The sequence below is a fragment of the Lithobates pipiens genome, unplaced genomic scaffold (assembly GCF_037356315.1).
Source record: "Lithobates pipiens isolate NorthernLeopardFrog02 unplaced genomic scaffold, aLitPip1_a1.2 Scaffold_101, whole genome shotgun sequence".
In the NCBI taxonomy this organism is placed as follows: Eukaryota; Metazoa; Chordata; class Amphibia; order Anura; family Ranidae; genus Lithobates; species Lithobates pipiens.
The window spans coordinates 440262-459703 of record NW_027507688.1 but is presented as its reverse complement, the minus strand read 5'-3'; the positions used below and the strand labels follow the sequence as shown (position 1 = coordinate 459703).

The 19442-nt window shown below is 47.4% G+C and overlaps 1 protein-coding gene across 1 annotated transcript in view; it reads left to right on the top strand.

The window, feature by feature from the left end:
- Window positions 1-15948, top strand: part of LOC143958064 (TOG array regulator of axonemal microtubules protein 2-like) — a 72124-nt gene extending 56176 nt beyond the window's left edge. The window contains exons 15-21 of the mRNA XM_077467521.1: window positions 1668-1826; window positions 2576-2693; window positions 3040-3146; window positions 5100-5310; window positions 7879-8095; window positions 10417-10503; window positions 15013-15948. Of these exons, the coding sequence (XP_077323647.1) occupies window positions 1668-1826; window positions 2576-2693; window positions 3040-3146; window positions 5100-5310; window positions 7879-8095; window positions 10417-10503; window positions 15013-15266 (1153 nt within the window). The 3' untranslated portion in view covers window positions 15267-15948. The remainder of the gene's footprint in view (window positions 1-1667; window positions 1827-2575; window positions 2694-3039; window positions 3147-5099; window positions 5311-7878; window positions 8096-10416; window positions 10504-15012) is intronic.
- Window positions 15949-19442: the final 3494 nt, after the last annotated feature.

Below are 19442 nucleotides of genomic sequence, written 5' to 3'. Positions count from 1 at the left end.
GGCAGAGACAAGTATGTAGGTGAAGCAGATGAAGACATTGTCAGGGGGAGTCCCGGGATCTCTATCAGTGGTAATACATACCTGAAAGGGGGTCACTGACACATTACTCCGCATGCATGGACTTAACGTGTCTTAACCCCTTCCCACCTCAGGGTAAAACAAATTTTAATGCCTGAGCACAATTTTGCAACTTTGACCTGTGTTAGTAAAACCGTACATATCATCACATCTGAGATACAAAAAAACACAGTCACTTCCAGCTAATAGGTCTTCCAAGGTGAGGGGTGACAGATGTCAGAAATAATGGTGGTGTGGAAGGTGGATGTGGGATCCCAGAACTGGGTGGATGCGCTTTCCTCCGATGGGGTAATCCGAAAGGAACTACAAGAAGAAGAGAAATGGAAGGCGCACGCACCTAGGGCATTACCAGAGATCATCCAATAAGAAGACATTTGTGTATAAAAGTCTGTACTCACAAAATGCCTAGCTCTGAGGAAGGGGGTGCGTCCCCCGAAACGCGTTGGCTGTGCCCCGTGTTCTGTGCATGTCCATGCACTGGGTTTATGGGCTTTAGTCAGTTGCATTCTGTGAGTACTCACTTTTATACAAGAACTTCTTTTCTATCTCTGCAAGAACAGAGAATGGGGGGGGGGGGGTGTGACTGATCACTGTGGCCATTCTGGGTCCCGATCATTAGAACGGGGCTCGGGGGGAGACCCTGGGTCACTGTGCTGGGTGCTCCAAAGGGAAATACGCAAATATGCGGCCCCGCGGCAAAAAGCCCAGTCCAGTGAGGCTGCATATTTGTGGGACATCGGCATCAAGGGGTTCAGCAGGGGTCTCAAACTGGTGGCCCTCCAGCTGCTGTGAAACTACAAGTCCCATCATGCCTCTGCCTGGGGGAGTCAGGCTTGTAACTGTCAGCCTTGCAATGCCTCATGGGACTTGTAGTTTCGCAATGGCTGAAGGGCCACCAGTTTGAGACCCCCCCTGGGTTCAAGTGACCCTATCAGCCCAGAGCAGCTGGTATGTACAACATACCTGTATACAGGGCCGCTGTACTGGGTCCCCAAGAAGCTTTATTGTTCCTAAGTGAACAAATGGATTTTACTAGATCACATCCCCGCTTCTGCTCCCTTACCAGGGCTTCAATTACCATCAATAGAGGGGCCCAGGAGGTGGAAGCAGAAGAGGGACTTTTTTTTTCCATTTCTGGGGCGTAGGTGGATAAAGTCAGTGCCGCTGTTCTGCTACACCCCTTTGTAGGCGGGGTTGGGGGACCTCATCAGGAAAGATATATGGGGCCCCATGATTTCTAAGTGGCCTTCCCTACATATACTTACCTTTCTGGCAGCTTGTTTCTTGAGAAGCCAATAAGTGGCAGAACAAGCCTTTTTTTTGCACATGTTGTCCCTGTCGGTATCTTTTAATGTGAACAAAATAGGTCCACTTGGAGGTGTAACTCTAGCATTGCAGTATAAGGATGCTGAGAGCCTGGGGGGGGGATTGGCGTTCCAAAAGAGTCATTTACATGAGGAGCCCGGGCACACTGGCAAAGCTGTGCCCATTAAATGTTGCCATCTCTTGGGGCACCATAGAGGTATAAGGAGACGTTGATGCCCATTGTGGTCTCCTGAGGTTGTAATTTGTGCCGTTCTCCTCCACAGCCACCGAAACAGCGCAGTGAGGAAATGTACGGCCAAACATCTGCTCAGGGTGATGGAGCTCCTGGGGGCCGAGAAACTTCTGTGTGGAACCAGAGAAAGTACAGACACCTTCCTCCGCACCCTCGTCAGACTGGTTCAGGATGGACAGCAGGACACCAGGTACTTTCATACAGAGGTCACCCTCCCACCCATGCCGTTTGATGGACTTTGACTTATTATGGGATTATTTTATAGCTCCCTTCCTTGGAGGGGCCCCTTTTTCTCTGCCCAGGGCAGCTCACACATGCCATCAGGGCCGCTGATAAGGGGTACCACCAGGCCTCCTGTAGGGGGCCCAGGAACACAGGAGGGCCCAGAGGAATGGCGCGGAGGGCTGGAAGGACAAGTACAGAACGATGCACTGTCAGTGTCTGTGTCTCTCCCTCCAGCAGCGGAAAGCTGTTTTCTCTCCTCTCCCTCCTGCCAGCTTTTAGCTGCTGGAGAGAGAGACACAGACACAGTGCATCGTTCTGTACTTGTCCTTCCAGCCCTCCGTACCTGATCCCCCTCCCTGTGTTGACCACATCTGATTCCCCCATGTACCCCCCTCCTCCCCCTGCAGACCCCCCCCCCCCCCCCCCCGAATCCAAAGAAAATTCAAAGGGTATGGGGCCAGGGGCACTGGATGTCCTCCTCTTAGGAAATGAGGCGGGGTTTATCTGACTTTCTGCAGCTTCTAATGCTCATTGTGAGAAGCTCACAGTGTGCAGTGACATCAGGGGAAGACTTTCCAGTCCAGGAGAAGAGCCGCTACAACTGTGCAAGACTGAAAGGGGGGCCTGAGGGAGGATTTTTTAAGTGACCCCCCTCCCCCACCTACAGTCCTGAGTGTATTCCACACATTGTAATAATGATCACCTGTATTGCAGATTTTACGGACGTCGGATGTTCAGCCTGGTCATGGCTCATCCCAAGTTCGAGGTGCAGATGGAACGTTTGATCCCATCACATGAGCTCCGCGACCTCATCGCCACTGTGAAGCAGAAAGTATGTGAGCTGTGTGATGTGCCTCATATGCCTCGTATTTCATGTTTTACACCAGGGGTCTCCAAATGTTCTAAAAACAAAGTGCCAGCTTACTGCCCTTCAAATGTGAAGGGGGCCGGACTGTGGCCAATGGGTATAGAAAATGCCCCGGCATCGGAGGGAGTAATCAATGGCACAGGCTTGGTGGTCAGCGGGAGTAAAATAATCATTGGTGTCAGTGAGAGAATTTGTTTCCCATCTCTGGTATCATTGGGAGGGATAGTGCCCACATCCGGCCCACGGGCCGCAGTTTGGAGATCCTTGTTTTACACAAACTTTATAATAGATGATATGACGATTATTCCAGGAGCTGAGTGACAGCGTCTCCGAGATCCCGTCCGCTAGAAGCCAGCGTCCTCCTCAGAAGAATAGCGCCACCGTGATGACCCAGGATGTCCAGCAACCAGAGGAAAGGTAAAGTGTGCGTGTGTCTGTGTGTATATATATATATATATATATACAGTGCCTTGCGAAAGTATTCGGCCCCCTTGAACTTTTCAACCTTTTGCCACATTTCAGGCTTCAAACATAAAGATATAAAATTTTAATTTTTTGTGAAGAATCACCAACAAGTGGGACACAATTGTGAAGTGGAACGAAATCTATTGGATATTTTAAACTTTTTTAGCAAATAAAAAACTGAAAAGTGGGGCGTGCAAAATTATTCGGCCCCTTTACTTTCAGTGCAGCAAACTCACTCCAGAAGTTCAGCGAGGATCTCTGAATGATCCAATGTTGTCCTAAATGACTGATGGTGATAAATAGAATCCACCTGTGTGTAATCAAGTCTCTGTATAAATGCACCTGCTCTGTGATAGTCTCAGGGTTCTGTTGAAAGCGCAGAGAGCATCATGAAGACCAAGGAACACACCAGGCAGGTCCGTAATACTGTTGTGGAGACGTTTAAAGCCGGATTTGGATACAAAAAGATTTCCCAAGCTTTAAACATCCCAAGGAGCACTGTGCAAGCCATCATTTTGAAATGGAAGGAGTATCAGACCACTGCAAATCTACCAAGACATGGCGTCCCTCTAAACTTTCAGCTCAGACAAGGAGAAGACTGATCAGAGATGCAGCCAAGAGGCCCATGATCACTCTGGATGAACTGCAGAGAACTACAGCTGAGGTGGGAGAGTCTGTCCATAGGACAACAATCAGTCGTACACTGCACAAATCTGCCCTTTATGGAAGAGTGGCAAGAAGAAAGCCATTTCTCAAAGATATCCATAAAAAGTCTCGTCTAAAGTTTGCCACAAGCCACCTGGGAGACGCACCAAACATGTGGAAGAAGGTGCTCTGGTCACATGAAACCAAAATCCAACTTTTTGCCCACAATGCAAAACGATATGTTTGGCGTAAAAGCAACACAGCTCATCACCCTCAACACACCATCCCCACTGTCACACATGGTGGTGGCAGCATCATGGTTTGGGCCTGCTTTTCTTCAGCAGGGACAGGGAAGATGGTTAAAATTGAGGGGAAGATGGATGCAGCCAAATACAGGACCATTCTGGATGAAAACCTGTTGGAGTCTGCAAAAGACCTGAAACTGGGACAGAGATTTATCTTCCAACAAGACAATGATCCCAAACATACAGCAAAATCTACAAAGGAATGGTTCACAAATAAACGTATCCAGGTGTTAGAATGGCCAAGTCCAAAGTCCAGACCTGAATCCAATCGAGAATCTGTGGAAAGAGCTGAAAACTGCTGTTCACAAACGCTCTCCATCCAACCTCACTGAGCTCCAGCTGTTTTGCAAGGAAGAATGGGCAAGAATTTCAGTCTCTCGATGTGCAAAACTGATAGAGACACCCCAAGCGACTTGCAGCTGTAATCGCAGCAAAAGGTGGCTCTACAAAGTATTAACGCAAGGGGGCCCAATCATTTTGCACGCCCCACTTTTCATTTTTTTATTAGTTAAAAAAGTTTCAAAAATCCAATAGATTTCGTTCCACTTCACAATTGTGTCCCACTTGTTGGTGATTCTTCACAAAAAATAAACATTTTATATCTTTATGTTTGAAGCCTGAAATGTGGCAAAAGGTTGAAAAGTTCAAGGGGGCCGAATACTTTCGCAAGGCACTGTATATATATATATATATTTATAGCAGGGAGGAGATTCCCTTGGACACTGCAAAGTTGCTCCATCTTTATAATGGGGTCCTTGGTGTGCAGCCTGCATTGTCCCCGGAGGGAACGTCATGGACAGCTATGGACAGCTATGGACAGCTATGGACAGCCATGGACAGCTATGGACAGCCATAGACAGCTATGGACAGCTATGACATATGAGAACTTGTCCTCTCTCTGGATCCTGAGGATCAGTTTGGAATAAATAAAACATATTATTTTTTTTTTCTGTAGCATTACCAGACCTGCAGATGTGGAAGCAGAAGCGCAGGAATCCCCGGTCCCTGGAAGGCCGCCGGTCCGGGCAGCGGAAGTGACGGAGCAACTGAAGGAGCTCAGCAAACTTCTCTCCGCTAAGGAATATCAAAGCAAAATGGAGGGAGTGACGCTTCTCCTGGAGCGCTGCAAGAACAACGTGAGGTTTGTCACCTCCAACATCACTCCAGTAAGTGGAGAAGCAGAAAAAAAGAACGATTTAGAAATAACGATGAATGAGATAAGAGGCTTCTGATCAGTTCAGTTCTGCAGGAGAAACATTATTGGCATCTTGTTATACATTGTAGATCATTTGTTATCCTGTATACACTTACCTCCATAACCTCTGCTATTGTGGAGCACCCTGCTCTGTAACCTACCTACTCAATAAGCCTTTATTTTATAAAAAAGAAACATTGTTTCCTGTGACTATAGTTGTGTAATTACTCATTCCTATTCACTTTGCTGAAGAATCTGTTGTAGCATGACCACCAATGAGGTCTGTAGTCAGTGGCGTAACTAGAACCTTCAGGGCCCCGATGCAAGAAACCATGAAGGGCCCCCCCTTTAGGTGCCCTATTGGGGGACTGTCCCTAGGCAGGATTGGGTCCCCACCCCAGAAGAGATGAGGTCCTTTTCTCCAGGGCAGATGAAGTTACTGCCCACAGGTGAGAAGGGGTCCCTGTCCCCAGGGGAGATGGGGGTCCCTGTCCCCACGTGAGAAGGGGCCTCTGTCCCCTGGGGGAGATGGAGGGGGTAAGTAATGGTGTGTGGGGGATGGGGTCCTCTCACTCACCATGACCAAGCTGTAGGCTGCGCACTCATCCATGTTGGCCTGGGGAGAACAGACATCGGACTGAGAGGCAATGCATGGAGCAGGAGAGGGGTACTCTGAGGAGCCGGCCGAGGACACAGGTCATGCGGGGAATTCACAACTAAAGAGCAGCCAGTGCGATAGTCAAGCATGGAGCTCTGCTAGTCACCCTCCACCTCCAGCCACCCATGTGCATGGTGCACTGGTACCCCTAGCTGCCTATGCTGCTGCCGGCCATATGTAGAGGGGGTTGCATGGGCCCCCTGCATTACATGGCCCAGTTGCGGTCGCAACTGCTGCACCCCCTATAGTTACGTCCCTGTCTCTAGTGGCCAATCACATTCCAATCCGGCTCTTCTTCTGTAATCTTCAAGACATTTCGTATCTTCTCCAAGCCGCTCCATTTAAGAATCTCAGCAATGAAAACTTGGCAGAGGAATCCAACCTTTCCCTAATCTATCCAAATAAAAAAGAATAGATTTGGCTGGAGTTATACTCGAATGCAACGTCCACACCATCGCACTTCCCCACAACAAAACCGCGGATTATTGTTGGAAGGCTGTTGGCTCCAACTTGTCTTGTATACACACGGCCAGGGGTGGACTGACAACTCATGGGGCCCCCAGGCAATAGGAGAAGATTATGGGGCCTCCGGGCAATAGATTATGGGGCCACACAGTATACACACACATACAGTATACACACAGACACACAATATACACACACAGAATACACACACACACACCCTGAAAAGGTATTGGAGAGGCGGGGCAGCTATAATCTTAGGATTTTTAAAAAAAAAAACACAGATTTTTACATACTGTCGCTGGTTTTATTGAGGCTGGCAACCCTGATGGGGCCCCTTAGTGGCATGGGGCCCTCGGGCAGAGCCCGAGTGCCCGAATGGTCAGTCCGCCCCTGCACACGGCACACAAATGTTGGCCAACAACTCCGAACGTAGTGGCGTACAAGACGTACGACGAGCTGATAAAAAAGAAGTTCTGTAGTCATGTGATCTCTCCATTACCAACGCTAGTTTTTACAAGACCTGGCGCTTCCGGCTCATACTTGATTCCGGGCGTGCGTGAACTTTTGTGCGTCAGACTTGTGCACACACGATCGGAAATTCCCACAACAAAGTTTTGTTGGTGGAAAATTTGAGAACCTGCTAGCCAACATTTGTTGGCAGAAAAAGTCCAACAACAAATGTCCGATGGAGCGTACACACGGTCCGACTTTCAGCCAACAAGCTCACATCCAACATTTCCCATCGGAAAATCCAACCGTGTGTACGAGGCATAAGCCCTTCCCTCATGAAGGCCAAATCCTGCCCCTTGTCAAATGCCAGCACTTTAGTGGGCAGTAGAGCCTCTGGGGCAAGTACTTATCCTCAGCAGGGGGTGGGGCTTATTCTCTTCTTGGGCAGAAGTCCTGGTCTAGGATCCAAGGGATTCTTCAGGGACCGATTTGAAGACCAACACAGGTACCTTTACCATTTATACGAAGCTGCTAAAAACCGCTCTGACCCAAAAGCGGTATATGGATGTGGAGGCTGAAAGGGTTAATGTTTTCACCCAAGATTCTCACAACTTTCACCCAAGGTTCAAATATTTCCCACATAGGATTCCATTAGAAACGAGTGAATCTTACGTGAGAGTCTTGGGAATTTTAAGAGACAACCTTGACAAATAGACCCCTAGTATGGGGAAGGTGAATTTCCAAGGGTAATGGGGACGCTATAATGGAAGACTCCTATAGAAGGTGTGTAGGAGGAACGTCACAAGCTGATCGCTGGGAGATTATAGGTGGCTGTGGAAATGTTTAGTAAATGAACTTTGTTCCAAATTCACATAACTTCATGAAACCGATTCGTATTATACAGGATCCTCGTCAACAACCAGAATTTTATTACATCTTATTTTATTATTTGTATTATATTCACAGATATTTGATGCCTTTAACCCGAGGATGCAGGACGCCAACAAGAAGGTCAATCAGTATGCTCTGGAGTCTGCGGTGGTCATGATCCCGATTCTGAAGGACAGTCTGCACCATGTGTTAGTCCCTATGGTGACCGTCGTTACGGACAACCTGAACTCCAAGCACACCGGTATCTACACGGCCGCAGTGACCGTCCTGGACACACTCATGAAAAATATAGGTAAATCATTGCTGACTGTATCCGGTACTCTTCCTTCCCGATAAAGAGGACCTTCCACCTCCATCCTATATTCATCATTCCTGACGTTATAGCCGGTAACCTTTATTGGGGTTTTTTCCTTTTCTTGCAAACACTCCTCTCACATTTTTTGGGATGAATAAATTCTCAATGACTTCAATGGAGTAGAGTATGTAGCAACCTCATGACCTCCAAGGGTATATGAGGAACCTCAGGCCAACATTTCACCTCTGCATTTAGTTCTCAATGGAGTAGTATATGTTGCAACGCCATGACCCCCAAAGACATATAAGGAACCTCAGGCTAGCATTTCACCTCCTAGGTTTAGTCTTCAGTGGAGTAGTGTATGTTGCAGCACCATAACCCCCAAGGACATACGATGAACCTCAAATGCGGGGCAGGCCAGTATTTCACCCCCAGACCTAGTCCTCAATGGAGTAGTGTATGTAGCAATTCCATGACCCCCAAAGATATGTGAAGAACCTCAGACCAGCTTTTTACCCCCAGGTCTAGTCCTCAATGGAGTAGTGTGTGTGTGTTGCCACCCCATGACCCCCAAATACATATGAGGAACCTCAAATGCTGGTCAGGCCAGTATTTCACCCCCAGATCTAGTTCTCAATGGAGTAGTGTATGTAGCAATTCCATGACCCCCAAAGATATGTGAAGAACCTCAGACCAGCTTTTTACCCCCAGGACTAGTCCTTAATGGAGTAGTGTATGTTGCTACCCCATGACCTCCAAAGGTATATTAGGAACCTCAGGTGCGGGGCAGGTTAGCATTCACGCCAAGGTCTAGTCCTCAGCAGGAGTGAAGCGGTGTGAACAGACGGTCAGTTTTTAGACCAAATAAAGAGTTCATTAGGTTTCACCCAATACTCCCGAAGGAGAGGGCTGGGGCATAGGACACCCATGGACTTGGCATTTCACCTCTACATTTAGTTCTCAATATAGTATTATATGTTGCAACGCCATGACCCCCAAAGACATATAAGGAACCTCAGGCTAGCATTTCACCTCCTAGGTTTAGTCTTCAGTGGAGTAGTGTATGTTGCAGCACCATAACCCCCAAAGACATACGAGGAACCTCAAATGCAGGTCAGGCCAGTATTTCACCCCCAGGCCTAGTCCTCAATGAAGTAGTGTATGTAGCAATTCCATGACCTCCAAAGATAAGTGAAGAACATCAGACCAGCATTTCACCCCCAGGACTAGTCCTTAATGGAGTAGTGTATGTTGCTACCCCATGACCCCCAAAGTTATATTAGGAACCTCAGGTGCGGGGCAGGTTAGCATTCACGCCAAGGTCTAGTCCTCAGTAGGAGTGAAGCGGTGTGAACAGATGGTCAGTTTTTAGACCAAATAAGGAGTTTATTGGATTTCACCCAATACTGCCGAAGGAGAGGGCTGGGGCATAGGACACCCATGGACTTAACTGGTACCAGGAGAGTGGCAAAAAGTACTTACAGCCTTCACAGATTGAGAACCTTTAAGCCAACCCAACATTCTGTGAAATTAGATACTAAATAGTTCAGTGACCGCCTCCTAGGGGAGAGACCACCACACTGCAGTCAGGGGCAAAGCGTCTGTCCAGTTTCTCAGATACCCGGATTGAAGTTGAGTTCTTCCATGGTGCTTTCACCCCTCACTTACCTCACCAAGTCCCAATCCTTGGCCTCTATCCAAACAAATGGTCACTCTACCCAGGCAGCGGGCCTAAGAGGTCCAGTCAGCCATCTACATCCTCCCACACTCCATGATTAGTGCCGCCCCCCACACCATTCTCTGGGGCACTACCCAGCAGCAGGCAGAAGCAAACGAATACCAGAGAGTTCCAAGAACGACGAACTATCAATCTAGCTCTGGCTGACTACAGCCTAGTAACTCTAATTCTAAATCGATGTTCCTGCTCAGGGCGGGGGGGGGGGGGGGGGCTGCATTTAGATGACAGTTCAGAGGCTGCGTTTGGATTTTGCGTTGCATTTCTTCGCATGCAGTGGCTCCAATTGAGGGGAATTTGGATTGCAGGCAAAGCAAGTCCAACAAAGCCTTTCCTTGCCGACCACTGCGGCCTGCATTGGGACGCATGCATTTGTGCGTTAGAATGGAGAAGGGTGCATTTGACTTGAACTCTTCTTCTGCTGTCAGACAGCGTGATGTAGTCGGGGGCGGGGAGAGACGCAATTTTTGGAATGTCGGTCACATGACTGCAGATTAGCGGCAAAGAAAGGAGAGAAAAGCGTGAACTCTCAGCTTTCCCTACAAACAGGAAATCTTTATTGACCATCATTTTTACATTACAGACAATCTGTGGCTTCTGCAACCATTCGCCAGCCGCATCCGCTTCCTCAGCGGCCGCGCCATGAGTGACGTGACCGAACGATTGTCAGGTAACTCGCCTCAACGCAGGAAGTAGATTGACTGGAAGGATTAAAGGGGAACCAATGAGGATGGAGACATGGGAGATGCCGTGGCTTTAGAGTTCCATGTTCCTTCATTTTATAGCAAGAAAGGGAAAAGTAAGAACCTTTGTCAGAGTTTTGGTTGTCCGTCTCTGTCAGGGCGACTTCCAGAGACGTGAAGATCGCTGCGTTCCGAATCGGACACGTTTTTCATTATTTGATGAACCCGAATTTCCAAATTACAAGAGAAACAAATTTAAACTGATCCGAAATAATGAAACAAAATTCAGCCGAAATTCAAATAGAAAATTAATAAAAAATTTTATTTGAAAACAAGAAAGAATAAAATAGAGAAAAAAAAAAAGAATAGAACAGATTAGAAAAGAATAGAATAGAAAAAACAATAGAATAGCATCAGAATAATAGAATAAAAAAAAAAAAATAGATAGGCTATAATCACCTTCCGAAATTTGAATTTTGAATAGAAAAGAATATAATAGAATAAAATAGAAAGAAAGATAATACAGTCTTTCAAATTTAGAATAGAATAAATTCGAATGCCGATTCAAATTTTCCAAATTCAACCAAATTGAATTCAATTCAACAGAATTCGGAAAATTTAAATCGAAAAGTCAATAAACTAAACAAATTCCGAAAATGAGTGAAGCGAATTTTAGCAAATTTAACTAGATTCAATTATTTAACAAAACAATTTTTTTCATTCTGCACATGTCTAGTGATTTCTCCTCACTTCCTGTGACGCCTCTAATCAGGACAGGAAGTGAAGGGAAACTTCTGCAATGGAGACACAGCCAACAATAAAAACCTGCCAGAGGTTCCGACTTTTCTCCACTCTATCCAGATCTTCTCCAGTACCGCGCAGTATTCCAAAGAATTCTCACACAGTCATTTATGGATCGCAAGTTTTCATTTTAATGCAAAACAAACACACAACACCATTATACAATACAAACACACAACACCATCATACAATACAAACATACAACACCATCATACAATACAAACATACAACACCATCATACAATACAAACACACAACACCATCATACAATACAAACACACAACACCATCATACAATACAAACACACAACACCATCATACAATACAAACACACAACACCATCATACAATACAAACACACAACACCATCATACAATACAAACATACAACACCATCATACAATACAAACATACAACACCATCATACAATACAAACACACAACACCATCATACAATACAAACATACAACACCATCATACAATACAAACACACAACACCATCGTACAATACAAACACACAACACCATCGTACAATACAAACATACAACACCATCATACAATACAAACACACAACACCATCATACAATACAAACATACAACACCATCATACAATACAAACATACAACACCATCATACAATACAAACATACAACACCATCATACAATACAAACATACAACACCATCATACAATACAAACATACAACACCATCATACAATACAAACACACAACACCATCATACAATACAAACACACAACACCACCATACAATACAAACACACAACACCACCATACAATACAAACACACAACACCATCATACAATACAAACATACAACACCATCATACAATACAAACACACAACACCATCATACAATACAAACACACAACACCATCATACAATACAAACACACAACACCATCATACAATACAAACACACAACACCATCATACAATACAAACACACAACACCATCATACAATACAAACACACAACACCATCATACAATACAAACACACAACACCATCATACAATACAAACACACAACACCATCATACAATACAAACACACAACACCATCATACAATACAAACACACAACACCATCATACAATACAAACATACAACACCATCATACAATACAAACACTCAACACCATCATACAATACAAACACACAACACCACCATACAATACAAACACACAACACCATCATACAATACAAACACACAACACCATCATACAATACAAACACACAACACCATCATACAATACAAACACACAACACCACCATACAATACAAACACACAACACCATCATACAATACAAACACACAACACCATCATACAATACAAACACACAACACCATCATACAATACAAACACACAACACCATCATACAATACAAACATACAACACCATCATACAATACAAACATACAACACCATCATACAATACAAACACTCAACACCATCATACAATACAAACACACAACACCATCATACAATACAAACAAACAACACCATCATACAATACAAACATACAATACAATCATATGATACAAACACAAAATACAAATACATGATACAAACAAACAATACAATCATATGACACAATCACACGATACAAACGCACATAGTATACTTTATTTATGGGGAGCCTGACCTCCCCAACATGTTTATAGGGGAAGAACACAACCATCTGGTTCCTGTAAGTCTTTGTGTCGGTCGGCACACGGCTCCTCGGCTGTTCTGCCTCAAATGTCGCTTTGTGTAGAAGACAAACCTCCTATGACCCAGTCTGTGTGTACAGTGTTGCAATTTGCTGACTCAACAAGATCCACAGCCAGTCTTAGCTCACCAAGAAGACTCAGAGTAAAATCCATGGTGGATCCCTTTTCAGAGGGTGGTAGAGCAACGGCTTCCAAATAGGCCGTGAATCTCCCCAGCGGGCACACGCCACAGAAAAAAGCTGATCAGGATTTCCTTCTCTAAGTTTTGGTTAGACATACACTTTAAGCCCCACCCCCTGCAGTGCTAAACCCCGCCCATCACTAAACTGTCATATACCAGCACTTCAATGGGCAGTAGAGGCTCTGGGGGGCAACGGTTAACATCAGCAGGGGTGGGGCCAGGGGTGTAACTATGAATTATGGGGCTCCTTCTACTCCAGGGCTCTGTGGGGCACTGCCTAGCATCAGCAGGGGTGAACCAAGGAATAATGGGGCCCCTTCTATGCCGGGCTCAGGGGACACTGCTTACCATCAGCAGGGGTGTAACTACAAATTATAGAGCCCCCTTCTAGTCCAGGGCTCTGGGGGCACTGCCTAACATCAGTAAGGATGGGGCCAGAGGTGTAATTACAAATAATCCAAAGATCTGAGGGCACTGGTGGAGCCAGGGGTGCAACTATGAATTCTGGGGCTTCTTTTTCTAAAGGGATCTGAGGGGCACTGCTTAGCATCAGCAGGGGTGTAACCACAAATTATGGAGCCTCCTACTCCACGGCTTCGGGGGCACTTCTTAGCATCAGCAAGGGTGTAACCACAAATTAGGGAGCCCCCTTCTACTCCATGGCTCTGGGGGGCACTGCTTAGCATCAGCAGGGGTGTAACCACAAATTATGGAGCCCCCTTCTACTTCACGGCTCTGGGAGGCACTGCTTAGCATCAGCAGGGGTGTAACCACAAATTAGGGAGCCCCCTTCTACTCCATGGCTCTGGGGGGCACTGCTTAGCATCAGCAGGGGTGTAACCACAAATTATGGAGCCTCCTTCTACTCCAGGGCTTTGGGGGCACTGCTTAGCATCAGCAGGGGTGTAACCACAAATTATGGAGCCTCCTTCTACTCCATGGCTCTGGGGGGCACTGCTTAGCATCAGCAGGGGTGTAACCACAAATTAGGGAGCCCCCTTCTACTCCATGGCTCTGGGGGGCACTGCTTAGCATCAGCAGGGGTATAACCACAAATTAGGGAGCCACCTTCTTCTCCATGGCTCGGGGGGGCACTGCTTAGCATCAGCAGGGGTGGGGCCAGGGGATGTAATTACAAATAATGGGACTCTCTCCTACTCCAAGGATCTAGGGGCACTGCTTAACATCAGCAGGGGTGGAGCCAAGGGTATATAACTATGAAGTATGGGGCCTCGCCTAATCCCGGGCTCTGGTAGGACTGCTCAGCATCAGCAGGGGTTTAACTAGAAATTATGAAGGCCCCTTCTACTTCAGGGATCTTTGAGACACTGCTTAACATCAGCAGGGGTGGGGCCTGCGGTGTGTAACTATGAATTATGAGGCCCCTTCTACTCCTGGTCCAGGGCTCTGAGGGCACTGCTTAGCATCGGCAGAAGGGCGACTAGGGGCATAACTACAAATTACGGGGCCCCCTTTTACCCCAGGTGCCACATGGGCCACTCTGGCTGTTGGTTATGCCACTGGGTGGAGCTTAATCTCTTCCTGGGCAGAATTCTTCATCTAGAATTCAGGGGGTTCAGCGGGGGCTGGGACTGATTTGAAGACTAACACTGGTACTTTCATAGCCTACAAGGTGAGGCACATAGTGCTGTTGCTCTAACAAAAATTTTAGGCCACGTCTGATGGCATTTACAAGACGCCCCTGAAGGCGAATACTGTATTATGTGGCGGGTTCTCACCGCATTATTATTATTATTTCTATAATGAACCCCTCAACATTTCTCCATTGCCCCCCCAGGTCTTGTATCCTCTGTCTACCCCCGGAAACCGCAGGCCGTGGAGCGCCACGTTTTGCCCGTTTTGTGGTTCTTCCTGAGCAATATAACCGGGAACGGAGTGCTGCCCGGCCGAAACGGTAACTTCAAGGACGTCATCACCAAACTTACCAATAACTTACACCGAGTGATGGGGCGGAGCCTGGAGGAGTACGCCTCTGGACAGTCCCAACACGCCACCAAAATGCTGGCCGACATTCTGGGGACCAATAAATAAATACCGACCCCCGATCCACGGTGCCGGAGGAGGCGGAGCACGGTGATGTAATGGGGGCGGAACCTGCGTTCTCTGTATTTAGTGTAAATTCTGTATTTAAGATTAAAAACTATTATAATAGAAGAAGAAGAAGAACTGATTCTTTCTATAGATTGGGAATTTATTAATACGGGATGTGATGCATCTCCGATATATATAACTGAATGGTAGCCTGTTAAAGAGGACCTGTCATGCAAAAGTTCACTATCCTAGTGACGGTACTGCTGTTAGAAATCACGGGGCCCCATACAGCACAGAACCAATCCCCCTGGAGTGCAGCCGGAGGGAGCGAGAAGAGGAGGAGCCAATTTAAGATATTATTCAATGATCTGACACCATAGTAGAGTCTGTCCACATAGCAGCCCATCCTGATGGTAGGTATATAATATATATATATATATATATATATATATATATATATATATATATTGATATGGATATTATATTTTACTATATACTGTAGTTATTAATACAACATGTGAAGTTCTGAAATGAAGACAATCCTATTCCTGAGCTTTCTGTATATTAATTTATAGTCAATATCTGAACAATATGCTGGAATACCCCCATTAAACCCTGATGGAGCTCATGTATGTATATACTGTATTATTGGAATTAGCATTAAATTGTATTTTTATATGTTGTTCTTGTCTTTTTTTTTTTTTTTATAATTCCAAACAATTTGAACTAATTATAAAAAGGTTGAGTTAATCAGATGAGTCAGAGGAATGACTGATCTCCCCCCTTCTCCTTCCCTCCCTGCCCGCTCTCTTCATAGAGGTTTAGGGAGTTTCAATTAGAGAGAGAGAGTCTGAAGGCAAACAGCTTCTGGTTGTTCTTTATAAATGCTCTGTGACACCACTATTGTGTGTGCGTTGGCTATTAATTGCTTACTTGTAAAATGAAGAATATGGTAAGTAAATTAAGATATATATATATTTTTTTTTTTACCATTAGCAAATCAGTATAAAGACGTATAATTCATACAGAAGTAATACAAAGCAGTGTGCAAAAAAAAAAAAAAAAAAATCATACATATGAAATAAAACCATTACAGTGAGATACTAAAGTGAGATATAATCACATTACATCGCATATACAAAAAACAAGTGTTGCGCTAAACATACATTTTGCTCATAAAGTGTTAGAAAAAGTCCAATTGTGAAAAAACAAAAAAAAAACAAATCTGTGAAATTGCAGATGAATCCAGAAGAGCCCCATCTCGTGCAGATACCTCCCCCACAAGCAGCATAGCCTCTTACCAGAGGGCCTGGACCCTTTATTACAGAGGCTTGATGTAATGGTCTTTGCCGGGGTAGTCAGCTGGAGATGTGTCCTCAGATCAAAGTAAGAATTTTCATTGGACAATCGTGGGGCTCCATTCACCCCATGACCTCAATGACGGGTTCCATGGCTTGAATCCAGAACTGCTCAGCTCTTGGCTGGATTGAGGCTTTTCAAGGTCTGAGCAGCAGTAGGGATTGGCGGAGCCGGAAGAGTCTTGTAGAGGGGAGAATTATCGTTTTATCTCTGGAGTTGATCCCTTTTTAATGTCAATATTCTGTTTGCTTTGTTAGCAGCAACTTGGCATTGCTGAGCCTATCGTCTACTAGGACCCCCAGGTCCTTCTCCATCCTACATCCCCCCAGAGGTTCCCCTCCCCCCAGGTCCTCCTCCATCCTAGACCCCCCAGAGGTTCTCCCCCCAGTCTATAGATTGCATTCAGATTTTTGCCGCCCAAATGCATTATTTTATATTTTTCTACATTGAACCTCATTTGCCATGTAGTTGCCCCTCCCCCCATTCATTTGTTCAGATCTTCTTGGAAGGTTTCCACTTCCTGCGGAGAAGTTATTGCCCTGCTTAGCTTAGTATTGTCCGCAAATAGAGAGATTGAACTGTTTCCCCCATACCCATCCTCCAGGTCATTTATATACAAATTAAATAGGATTGGTCCCAGCACAGAACCCTGGGGGATCCCACTACCCACCCCTGACCATTCCGAGTACACCCCATTTATCACCACCCTCTGAACTCGCCCTTGTAGCCAGTTTTCAATCCATGTACTCACTCCTATGGGAGTTATCCAGCCAGGCTTCAGGGGGACAGGAAAGGCCGACAGATCTGACATTTGTAATAAAGAATATTTCTACAAATGGCGCCCTCTATGTGACACTTCAGGGGCCACTTTAATGTAATCGGTGAGCTTAGCCCATGGGCGTCCGCAGCAGGGGGCAAGGGGAGTCAAGTGCCCCCCCCCTGGAATCCCCAAGGTGTTGCAGCAGCCAGCAGCGTCTGCCGCCGCCGCCGCCATGCTGCCTTTTTTTCACTGAGTCCACTGGCAGCTGCATCCTCCGCCCTCTCCTATGGATCACAGCGCTGGCTGGCTGGCTCTGTGTTCGGCGGCCGCGCTGTAACATGGCCCCCCCCCCAAGACCAGCTCGTGTGATAGTAGAGAGAATCAACGTTCCACCTATCACATGAGCCGGTCTGAGGGGGCGGGGCCATGTTACAGAGCGGCCGCCGAACACAGAGCCAGCCAGTGCTGTGATCCATAGGAGGAGATACTGCAGGTACAGCCCGCCTTGTGTGCCACAGTGCCTGGATAGGAGGATCGAAGGGGTGGGGGGGGGGCGATTCTCCTATCCAACTTATTTTACTGTCTCCAGTTCACCTTGTGCTCCCTGCCCCCCCCCCCAGTGCTCTTCTCCACCACCACACTCTCCTGCCCCCCCCACAGTTCTCTCCTCCCCTGTTCTTGCTGCCCGCCCTGCTCTCCAGCTCTCCCCATCCTTCTCTAGCCACCATCCCAGTGCTCTCCCCCCATGTTCCCCCCCAGTCCTATCTCCTCCGTGCTCTTCCCCCGTTCTCCTCCCCAGTGCTCTCCCCCCTGTTTTTCCCCCCCGTGCTCTCCCCCTGTTCTTCCCCCCCCCGTGCTCTCCCCCTGTTCTCCCCCCCAGTGCTCTCCACTCCCTCCAGTGCTCTCCCCCCCAATGCTCTCCCCCTACCCCCACCAGTGCCCTCCACTCCCCCCTGTTCTTTCTCCCCCTTTTCTTTCTCCCCCCGTGCTCTCCACTCCCCCCCCAGTGCTCTCCACTCCCCCAGTGCTCCCCCCGTGCTCTCCCTCCTGTTCTTCCCCGCCACCAGTGCTCTTCAGCTCTCCCCATCACTCTCCAGCCCCCACCCCAGTGCTCTCCAGCCCCCCATTCTCCCCACCCCTGTTCTTTCTGCCCCCCCTGGTGCTCTCCACCCCCCCAGTGCTCTCTACCCTCCGTGCTCTCCACCCCTGTTCTTTTTGGCTCCCCCCAGCACTCTCCACTCCCCACCCCTGTACTCTCCACTCCCCCTGCATTTTGCCCCCACCCATGTGCTCTCCAACCCTACCAGTGCTCTCCACCCCCCATAGTGCTCTCCAGTCCCCCGTGCTTTCCACCCCTGTTTTTTCTGGCCCCCACTGGTGCTCTCCACTCCCCCCTGCTCTTTCTACCCCCCCAGTACTCTCCAGCCCCCATGCTCTCCACCTCGGTTTTTCTACCCCCCCCAGTGCTCTTCACCGCCCCACACTCTTAGCCCCCCCAGTGCTCTCAGCCTACCGTGCTCTCTACCCCTGTTCTTATTGGCCCCCCCAGTGCTCTCAAGTTCCCCCCCAGCGCTCTCTGCTCCCCACCCCTGTGATCTCCACTCCCCCTCGCTCTTTGCCCCCACCCATGTGTTCTCCAACCCTGCCAGTACTCTCTGCCCCCCCTTCTCTCCGACTCCCACCCAGTGCTCTCCACTTCCCCAGAACCAGAGCGCAGGCTGACTGGGGCCGGAAAATGAGGACGGCTGAAGGTGCAGGTGGCCAGGGACCACTCTATCTCACAGCAAACAGATCCTCTGGAAGGAGCACCGTCCCCATCCAAAACGAGAACAGACCCTGCCTGCTGCTGTCCATCATGGATATCCTGATGGCATGCAAGGTACCGTACCGAGCATCAACAACACCCCTTCCCACAGACAGGGACTGCAGACTGGGACATGGGGCACAGGAGGGTCTGCAATGATGGGCACAGTTGAGACTGCATTCACGGCACAGTAAAGCTGCATTTGATGGGCACAGTGAGGCGGCATTGTTGGGCACAGTGAGGCGGCATTGTT